The sequence below is a fragment of the Cynara cardunculus genome (assembly GCF_001531365.2).
Source record: "Cynara cardunculus var. scolymus isolate 2C chromosome LG 8, CcrdV1, whole genome shotgun sequence".
NCBI classification, from domain to species: domain Eukaryota; kingdom Viridiplantae; phylum Streptophyta; class Magnoliopsida; order Asterales; family Asteraceae; genus Cynara; species Cynara cardunculus.
The window spans coordinates 2190950-2201670 of NC_037535.1; the positions used below are offsets into that span (position 1 = coordinate 2190950).

Genomic DNA, 10721 nt, shown 5'->3' on the forward strand with positions numbered 1-10721 from the left:
ATGCAGTTGTTTTTAAAACTGTGTGTCTTTTATTGTGGACATTTATTTCAAGACAGACCGAGTATTAATTTGCATATATAGTACAACAAAGGAATAATGTATTATAAGCATCCTACCTCCCAAGACTATCAGGTATGTCCAGATGTATCATCATTTTTTTCCGTCTTTTTGTGGGTATTACATGCACTGACTAATCCTTCGGGTGACCATGATTGACTAGAGGCATCGTAGGTGAACCTCATGACTACAAAAACTTTGGCAACATCTGAATTCGAACATGGGGAAGATGACATTTCCACTACATCCTCTGAGTCTTAACCGGTGCGCCTCAACCCAAGTGGTTTGGATCGTCATTTATGCGTAAAGTACAAGTCTTTCATGCAGATGTGGATTTTGTTGACCAAGATTGGTGGTCAAAGTTGGTCATTTGGATAACAAGATATAAAGAAAGGGTTGAAGGTTTGCAGGCAGGCAGGCATCACATGGAGAAGGTCAGTAGTAACTTTTGTTTTGGCTTTCCTATGTTTCCACAACAAAACAACAACCCTGTTTTCACTTTCATCTTTTTACTTTAGAAACCTGAAAAGGTTGAATCCTCCCTATAAATTCTATGGAAACTGACCGAAATCGTCAATCCCATCAATCAAATTCACTTTTAGCCATTTTTCAAAGCTTCTTTTTAAGATGGCCCGTCTTTACGCATTTGCGTAATGACTTATTTCTTGAAAAGAAAAAAAAAAAAAAAAAAACCTAATAATTATCTCAAAAAGTTTTATTAAGCAATCAGGGCCGCTGTGCTAAATCGATCCTTAGAATTATAAAGAAGCATTTCTTAAAAAAAAAAAAAAAAAAAAAAAAAAAACCTTAATGCATATGCGTAAGGATTCTTTATGCAAAAATTTGGATCCTTACACAAAAAAATTCTTTTTTCTTTTTTTTAATCTGAAAAATTCGAGTTTACGCAAATGCGCAAGACATTTGCATAATCGGGCTAAAATGGGAATTTCGATTGAAAAAAGTGGCTAAAAGAGAAGTTGGTCGGGGAGATTGACTATTTTGGTCAATTTCCTTAAATTCTAGTATTGTACTACCAAGCCAATAGAACTTACAAGGGTTGAAGGGTACTTTGGTATGTGGGCAGGGCTTGACTGAATAAGTGAGAGTGAGGTAGACTTGTGAAAGAATCGTAGAAGGTTTTAGTATTTTAATTTGACATGGGTAGTTTTGTAATTTACGTCTTAGGGTTTTAAATGCACCTTTATCTCACTCAAATCTTGTCCTAGTCTAATTTCAAGGCAATAAATTATATGTACTGTCTTGTCTTGTGTTCTGAACATGTAACATGAAGGAGACTTGAAATCATGTGAGACCGGCTTGTTTTCGTGAAACGTGCGAGACTACAAAATAACACTGAACCTTCATAGCAAAAAACACTTTGAAGGTAGACCTTCATAATGTTTTTGTTGTGAAGGTTCAGTGTCTTTTTACCTTCATAGTGCTTTACTGTGAAGGTTTATTGTTGTTTTTGTGGTCTCACATGTCTTACGAAAACAGGTTGGTCTCACAAGAACTCAAAAGTTATAAAATAGACTTACATAATAACATATATAAGAGAAGTTTTTTTTTCCCATCTTTTTATTACTTTATGATTATTATTTACTGCATAATATCATTGTATAAGCATTTTAGATCATGTGTCACTTTCATATGAATTAGATACACCTTTATTAAAAATTTCTATTTTTCAAGGGAGGAACAAAGTTCATTTATAGAAAGTGATCCTGAACTATTAGGGTTGTAACATAGTGGTTGAGGTCCTGGGGATATAGTGGAATATCCCATTTGCTTTGGGTTTATTCCAGTCGTTCACAATAATTGTGACCATTAAGTTTATCAGAACTGATGTCTCACAGTCGTCTTTGCCATATTACTGATGTCCAAAACAAGTTTTGGTTTTCGCTATACTTTTCGTATTACAAATCCTTCTCCATTGTTTGCATTTGTTATAGAATCGGTCTTTCACCCTAACGACCCTTAAACGCCTTCCGTTAAGTGGAACTGCGTCCCTCACGTGAGTGCATTTTGGTTCGATTTATGGTTTGCATTACAATCCTTTTGCGAAATTACATAAATTTTGGATGTTCTTAACATTCTTGATGATCTTGTTATGAAGAAAAAGACTAAAATGCCCACGTGAGGTGCACGTGGCCTAAATTTTGTCATGGTATTACCGTGTACTAACCAACTGTGTTTGATATCAACTTTTTACAGTTGGTACATGTTGGTATCAGTTTTGTACCACTTTAATTACGTATGTAAAAACTTGTCATTATGTTCAACTTTCAAGTGACTCTTTGAGTTTTCACATGACACGTGTGATGTTTAGGGTTTTTAATTGCAAATATTTCAATGTAGTTAGTACTAATTAAGTTGGTACCATCTTAATCGATACAGTTGATACACATGGTTGGTTTTGTTTGGTACAAAATTGTCGCCCCCGATGATATCGGATTTGTTGCCCCCGATGATATCGGATATTTGACTATGTTTACAAAAGGGAACAAACATGGTTACAAAGACCATTCCTCACAAGAAATAAGCAATTTTTATTACTTTTGGAATTTAAATTTGGAAGTCACAATGAAGGGGAAGTAGAAGGAGTTGATGAAGAAGAAGAAGAAACATCATTCTTACTATTGGTGTCACTACCCCAAGCCCCCATCAACCGACCGCCATCTTTCTGAGCCACCGTACACGCCCCCGCCGGTAGCTTTTTCATGGGTGTTAACGGCGTTCTACTTGATGATATTTCCTCATCGCCGGAGGAATCTTCCGTCTCCAACCGGGATGGTGAGGTGTCCGGTGTCTCAAACGGAGTTTTATCATCATCATCATCATCACCGGCCACCGTACTTCCCCTTCCATTCTCATCATCAAAAATCGGATTAGAAATGTAAACAATTGAACACCCATTAACAGAATCACCTGAGCAACGTTTTCCGGTTGCCACCTTACCTTGACCAGACTTATCTTGGTGTTGGGTTCTGCCGGAATCTTGATTTTCCGGCGGCTGATGGAGTTGTTTTTCTATGTCATCACTAGTATCAGTAGGAGTGGTAAGGCTATGAAGAGGTGAAGGAGAAGCATCTGAGTGGGATTGAGAATGTCCATCGGAGTCGTTTCCGGTGGTGGTGGTTGGTTGAAGGTGGTGGTGGCAGCAGCAGCGGCTGATGAGGGGAGAGCAGTAGAGCTCAGCTAAGAGAAGCAAGACTAAACCCAAGACCATGGCTAGGCTGACCAGTAGAACCATGGCTAACCACATAATGAGATTGGAAGCAGCCTTCATGGTTAGCCAAGCCACTGTGTGTAGTGTGTGTGTGTGTGTTAGTTTGAAGAGAAAGAAGGTGGTGGTATGACAGTAATAAATGGGGGATGACAGTTGTTTTTGGCGGGAAAAAGGTGGTAAAAAATGGTGGGTGTAAGTGAAGTGGGATAAAAGTACTTTTGGGTTGGTGCAAAAGCTTGGGGAATTGTTTGCATCATTTGATTACTTATTCTTCCAATCATTAGTCTATCATTTTTTATTCGGTTGATATCGAAAAATCATTATCGTTAATAACGTAGATGATCGTTTTTTTGAACATGGGATACGTCACCATATGGAGCACTTCTATCAAATCGGTAACACGGATATCATGGGGAAGGAAAATCGTAGTGTCCCTGTCTCCCAAAGATAAGTTGATGATATTTGGATTTTGTTTCTTCGAACACGATACCATACTTAAGGTGCATCTGGTACGTGGATGGTATTGGACTGGACTAGAATATACAAATAAGAGTGAAGTAGGTGAGTGTAAGAATTGTGGAAGGTTTTAGGGTTTTAATTTGACATGTGTAATTTGGTAATTTACCAATCTTGTCGCGTTTTCTTGATATTTGTTCAACCTATTCGGTGAGACAATATTTGTCTTAATCAGTCTCGTCATGTCCCAGTCTAATATCAGTTAAAAGTGGGACAACATGTTTTTGATTTGTCATATCTCGTCCTACGTACCAATTCAGTAGAGATCTCTATTGTACAAAAGTCACACCTTCTTCTTTCTTCCTTCTATCCTACTAAATCGACAACTCATCCACCATGGCCGAAGTAGACCCATGATTATACAGGTCGAGCTTCATCCCATTCCCACCCTCACCCTGCTTGAACCGTTTCCCTTCACTCCTGCAATGGTTGAATCCATGGTTTACAAACCAATGACAGTTATCTGTGGGTTTAAAAGGTCGAAATTCGATAGAGTCTTGGTCAACATGTTGTCAAGTAGCACTGGTAAGTCACGACAATGATTGAATTGTTTTGAAAATGAACTGAAATTATTTAAGTAGGATTAGGTCCGAAGTACAGTTTTTCATAAATTTTCAAATCAAATATTTTATGGGGATTAAAAGGGATATAATTCCCTTAACCAAACACCACAAAAGTGAATGGAAAATCACTTAAATTTTGTACCTAACAAAGTAACAATCTTGAGCTAGATTCTTACCAAGTGGGTGATATTACTTCATTTGGGTATATGCACATTGGTCTAGAATTTATTTTGACAATATAAAAGGATTTATTAAATCAAAAATATCAGATATTACATTTTAAAAACAGATTATCGAGACTAACACGTGATGTTAAGTTTGAACGATTAATCGTTCAGGGACGGACCTATAGTGGTGCATACGGTGGCATGTGCCACTATATTATTCCTCCGTCGTAGAGTAAAAAAAAATTAGGTTCGTGAAATGTGCAACTGTATTAATTTGTTGTGTGCTACCGTGTGTATTTTGAAACTACAATGAGAACAAATTTTATTTTGTAAAGTTCGTTTGCAAGGCTTTTATTCCACCCTTGACCCAAGTTCCAATCTTGTTAGTGTCATTTTCTTAGTCAAATGATGCCACCGTTTGAAAAAAAAACTGTATATTTGTTTCTTATAGTCAAACGGTGCCACTATTTGAAATTTTTTCCTTATATTTTTTTTTCTTATAGTCAAATAGTGTCATCGTTTAAAAAAAATTATGGATCCGTCCCTGTGACCGTTATAAATTAGGTAAATGTGGACGAGATAAGAATGCGGTTTGAATTAGCACTATTCAATGACTAGCTCCTTCTTAAGTGAGGCTTGGGTGACGTTTGTTTTTGTAAGAGCTGCTGAAGCCTGAAGTCTTATTTCACTTCTGATTAATAAGAGGTTGTGTTGAAGTCTGAAATCTGAATCAATAAGACTGTTTGTTTTTGCAAACTGATTACTGTCTGAATTTGTTTAAATTGTCTATTTTACCAATTAAAAATTATAATGTTGAATTTATAAATAAATCTATACAATTTCACATATTTATTCGTTATAATTACGGAATTTATATTTGAATTATATAATTACCATTCAATAAAACTAAAAATATGCCACTAAGGTATCTAACACATTTAAATCGTAGTAGAATTCACCAACGGAGAGATGTAGGGATCAATTTGATAATTGATCAATTGGGAGAAACGATCGATTACGATTAATCGATTGAGAAATGTCGTTACTAAAGGTTTCGAGAATAATAAGAGGCAAATAAGAGGTTCGTAACTTCGTTTACTTCTTACCAGATATGAGGATAATAAGATACAAATGCCTCTGAAAAATTGGAAAAACAAACAGTTTGAATGACTCTATCTCTTAACGAATAAGACATAAGAGGCTAATAAGAATTTTTTTTTTTCTAAAAAAACAAACAAAGCCGTGGTGAATAGCTTCATCTACAACTGGATAAGCACCTCTTATCTGGTAAGAGACAGTAACCAAGTAGTAAACATCCTCTAACCTTTATTTTACAAGTCATTAATAAATACTTTTTAATTAATCTGTATATCTAACCCGTTATGCGAGCCGACTAATTACAAGGTGACCACCTGCTTTGCAGATAGTCCAGAGTCACCGCATTTGAACCTTCGTGGTCATAAAAGAACTTTTATTTCTCTTTGAATTTGAATCTTTGATCTCCTAATACTTTTTGACTTTTAGAGTTAAAAAGCTCAAACCAATGAGACACCAAAATTTGAAGTTAAAATAGCATTTGATGAAGCGCGCCATTAAACTTTACCTCCAAAAGCTTAAATTTGAAGTCTAGAATATTTGGCAAGTAAAAACCGAAGATTCAACAATCAATCACCGGAAAAGCTGTGGAAATCGATAATGGCTCAAGCCGCAAGACTCAATCTCCGAATGCAAAAAGAACTTAAACTCCTCATCACCGATCCACCTCCCGGCGCTTCTTTCCCTACCCTCTCTCCTACCTCCGATCTTTCTTCCTTCTCACTCACCGCCATTGATGCCCGTAAGTACTTCACATCTACTCCTATCCACATTCTTCTATTCATCATAATGCATCTGCCACTTTTCTACGCTTAAATAATCGTTAATTTCGTTTCTGTAACAGAGATCGAGGGTCCTGAAGGCACTGTTTATGAAAAGGGGGTTTTTAAGATAAAGGTTCAGATACCCGAAAGGTAATGATCGATGATTGAAGGGTTCTTTTTGTTATGTAGACCAAGTGTTTGTTGTTTTGTCTGTGTGAAAGATGTAGATGGATTTGGGTGATTTTTTAGGTACCCTTTTCAGCCACCGATTGTAACATTTAGCACTCCTATATATCATCCAAATATTGATACAGGAGGGCGAATCTGTCTCGATATTCTTAACCTCCCTCCAAAGGTGAGTTCTTACTTCTTAAGCTAAGCAGATTGATGATTTTTTTTGCTTCAAGAAAACTGTTAACTGATATGTGGAAAACTGGAATCAAAGCTGTGGTTGTTTTGCTGTGATTGGATCCTGTCTGAAGATAGTATCAGAGTTGCTAAATATACCCATTAGTTCATTGTTACATATATGTGTGTGTGTATATACACACACACAGAGGAGGGGGGGGGGTGTGGTTGCAAACCCGTGTTCGGTTGTGAACAGTGGACAAAAGAAAGCATGACACGTGTCCCCAGTTGTCCACATTCATCTTGAACAATGAAGGTGAATATTCATGACCTATTCATAATAAATGATACACCATGATAAATTAATACACATTCATGATGAATAACCCATGAATGTACGAGATACATAGCACACTCTTCTTTATCCCCCGGTTCACAACTGTTAACAGGTTTACAACTCCTATGTATATATGATCTATCTAGATTTTGCGACTTTTAGCCATATAGTCTCCATTCGGGGCAAAACGAATTGTCTTAAATGGTAGTCTGAATCTCTAACTCAATATTGAATCAGGGTGCATGGCAGCCATCTTTAAACATTTCAACTGTTCTAACGAGCATTGGGTTGTTATTGAGTGAACCCAACCCTGATGATGGTCTAATGTGTGAAGCGGTGAGTAAATTTGCTGCAAGTAATTCAGACCAATTTTGTCAACAATACATACACATGGTGTTATATAAGTACTGATCACTATATGTTTATTTGCTGTAATGTAGAGTAGGGAGTATAAATACAACAAACAAGTCTTTGACCAGAAGGCGCGATCTATGACTGAAAAACATGCCCGGTCAGAAGCAAGTCCAAATCATGCTGGGCTTCAGGTTCTTACAGATTCAAGCATGGTATGCATGTGTTGCTTTATTTGTGTTCAACCCAAAGTTGTTAAAAGGCTCAAGGTACACTTAGGCGCGAAGGGTCCCTGGCCTAGGCACAAGGTGCGGGCCTCAGGAATGTGAGGCGCATCTTATAAGAAAAAAGTTTATACACACACACAGTTACACACAACTCAAATATGTAGCAAGGACAAGCCTTCAATGCAGCAACCAACAATACTTCGATAAAGGCAGAAGGGAGAAGGGTTTAGAGCACGAGCCATGAGGGAGAAGTTTTAAGGTCTGGGTATTTATAGAGAAAGGAGCTTGAAGTTATAAGAACGAGGTGTTTAATATTAGGGTTTGACTTATATCATCTATTTAATCTCTTTTTTTTAAGACATCTAGAAAATAAGAAGATGAGAAAACTTATTCAATATTGGGGTTTGACTTGGTATTTAATAACTCGAGGCGAGCCTAGACCGACAAGGTGTCTCAGGCAAGGCGCGGGGCCTTAGTGAGCCTCGTGAATACACCTTGCCTTGATTTTGAAAAAACCCAAGGCCAAGACCTTGACCCTTATGAGCCTTAGAGCCTAGGTGTTCTTTTAACAACTATGGTTCAACCTGAGATATAAAAATTTCCAAGCAGGGGCACTAAATAATCAGAAAAATTGAACATTACATAAGTCGTGCAAGTGCCACTTGCGTAATGTCTAGATGGCATGTCTACAAACAAACCACGTACACATTAGGCAAGCAACGCTTATCCAACTTGCTTAATATCTAATTTTTCTGATTATTTTATTGGAAAAAGTGGGTTATGCAAGTAGCACTTATGCAACTTGCTTAATGTATATTTTTTCTTATTTTATTGGAAAAAGTGGGCTATGCAAGTTGTAATCTCAGGCAATTTCGATCAATTTCTTGAAAATGTGGCTTAAAGCGAGGAGGGGAGGTCTGATTGGCTATTTTGGACAATTTCTCAGAAAAATTTTAGTGGCTTTCTTAAATATTAGATATTAAGAATCCAAACACCAGAAAACAAGTGGAAATTGATGATGTGAACAATGAATAGTTGTGTTAATGTTTTAGTTTTTACTTCCTGCAGACAGAAGATAAACCAACCGAACTAGCGAAGATTGATACACACGAGTATGCTGTTGATCTTAAAAAGCTTTCCGGGACCAATCGAAAACTGTCATTGGATGCTTCTGGATCAAACACGAAGGAGGTTGACACGAGGATGAACGAGGCACCTTCGAACACCATCCATGGCCAGTCGCAAATTCAAGAACGAAAACAAGATTCAAAAGACACGCAATTCAAGTATGTAATGAACCCTCAAAGCATCCCTCTAATATCTTCTACCAACCACTATGATCAATTTCCCGATCAGCCACTCGATCATCATCAGGATCACAAACCAACAGTTGTTAGCTCAACAAAACTCTGCCTTTCTGGCAAGAATACACAAGCTGAAATCTTGGCTTCCATCAAAAGAACTGATGACCCGATTTCTTCTGTGCTTTCTGCACATAATGATCTAAAGATTCAAAAGGAAGCCACTGATAGAAGTTGCTTGAGTAACCCCAAGCGAAAGAAGCTAGGTTTGACGGGTAAAAAACCATCTTTCGGGTTCTCAAGCGTAGCCCCGAATAGAGAAAATGACAAGAAGTGGAACATGGGTTCGGGAGGAAGTAAAGGCAAACTCGGGGAAAAGGGTATGAATACAAATCCTACAAAACTACCACGAAAACCACTTCAAGTACTCGAAGAAAAGCACACACATGACTTGAATTTGACAGCAGATGCCGAAATTCTACGTAAAAGTGGTTTAAAACATGATGGTGAAAGATCGGATGACGGGATTTTGGAAGAAAAAGAAGGATTGTGTGATTCCGAGGGAGTGATTGTGTTGGATAGCGAAGATAGTGAGGAGGAAACATCGGGCAGCTTGAATTCTAGACGTTTGATTGCACGCAAACGTTTGTTGGGAAAACGTTAGGATTTTGCCAATCTTGTGTTTTGAACAGTTTGATGTTTCATGAATCTGTAAATCTGCTGTTATTCTTCTATGAAAGAATGGTGGTTTTGTTTTTATGATACTTCTTGTTAAGAAATCTGTTATGTTAAACATCAAGAAATGGAAAAACTGGTCTATTTTGTTGGATTGAACTCACAAGGCCTGTCACTTCAGTAAAGAGGTGTTTTGAATTGCTTATTTTAGGTGTTTTTTTTTTACTTATTTCAGTCTGACATCGGTGATGAGTTAAATGCTAGTGTTTGGATGAGGAAAACTAAAACTGTTTATACCGGTGTGCCAAACCGGTAATAAGCCATTTTTTATAATAAATAGATTTAAGAGTAAACTACAAATTTGGTCCTTGTGGTTTGTCAAAATAACATTTTTAGTCTATGTAGTCTTGAAATTATAGGATAACCATTGTGGTTTGTAAAAACGTCTAGATTTGATTCTTGCTTTTGAAGATTGTTAAAAAATTATGTTAAATGATGGCTCTTTTTGCCTCTTTATCGACTTATTTTTGTTTTCTACCCAATCAAAAACCATAGTGATCAAAATAATTTAGCTCAGTTAAAGGACAAAAATTGGATAAAAGAATGAAAATGTCCATGTATTTAACTCATGTTAAAGACATAGCCCAAATCTGGACGTTTTTACAAACCCTAATAACCATTTTGTAATTTTAAAATTACAAAGATGAAAAAAGTTATTTTTGACAAACCACAGGGACTAAATTGGTAGATTAAATCAAGTTGAAATACAATTGATATATGTAGGTGTTGGATTTTGTTATACACTCCAATTCAATAGATGATTTGATCGGTTAGTTTTCATCAATTAAATATTGTTATCGATTATTTAAGTTATATATATTTATTAATTAGATGGTAATTAGATCAGGTTGGTTCGGTTTATTGAAATATAATATGAATGTTAAAAATCTGGATCTAAATCTGTTCAATTATAATTAGATATATAGTTATGACATAGCAATTGCAAATAGATTGAATAACTTTTTTGCACAATCGTAGTCGGTTTACAAGGATAATTAATAAAAAGCAAAAATAGAGGTGAGTTACTACTC

At 36.5% G+C, this 10721-nt stretch overlaps 2 protein-coding genes across 2 annotated transcripts; one reads left to right on the plus strand and one right to left on the minus strand.

The window, feature by feature from the left end:
* Positions 1–2635: 2635 nt before the first annotated feature.
* Positions 2636–3346, minus strand: LOC112516786 (putative protein TPRXL). Its single transcript, XM_025124019.1, has one exon. It carries the CDS (start codon positions 3344–3346, stop codon positions 2636–2638), a length of 711 nt encoding a protein of 236 aa, XP_024979787.1.
* Positions 3347–6227: 2881 nt separating this feature from the next.
* On the plus strand, positions 6228–9746 carry LOC112517332. The gene is made up of 6 exons (XM_025124729.1): positions 6228–6369; positions 6472–6541; positions 6641–6746; positions 7314–7412; positions 7517–7642; positions 8723–9746. The coding sequence occupies exons 1-6, from the start codon at positions 6228–6230 to the stop codon at positions 9617–9619; spliced, it is 1440 nt and encodes a 479-aa protein (XP_024980497.1). The 3' UTR covers positions 9620–9746.
* Positions 9747–10721: the final 975 nt, after the last annotated feature.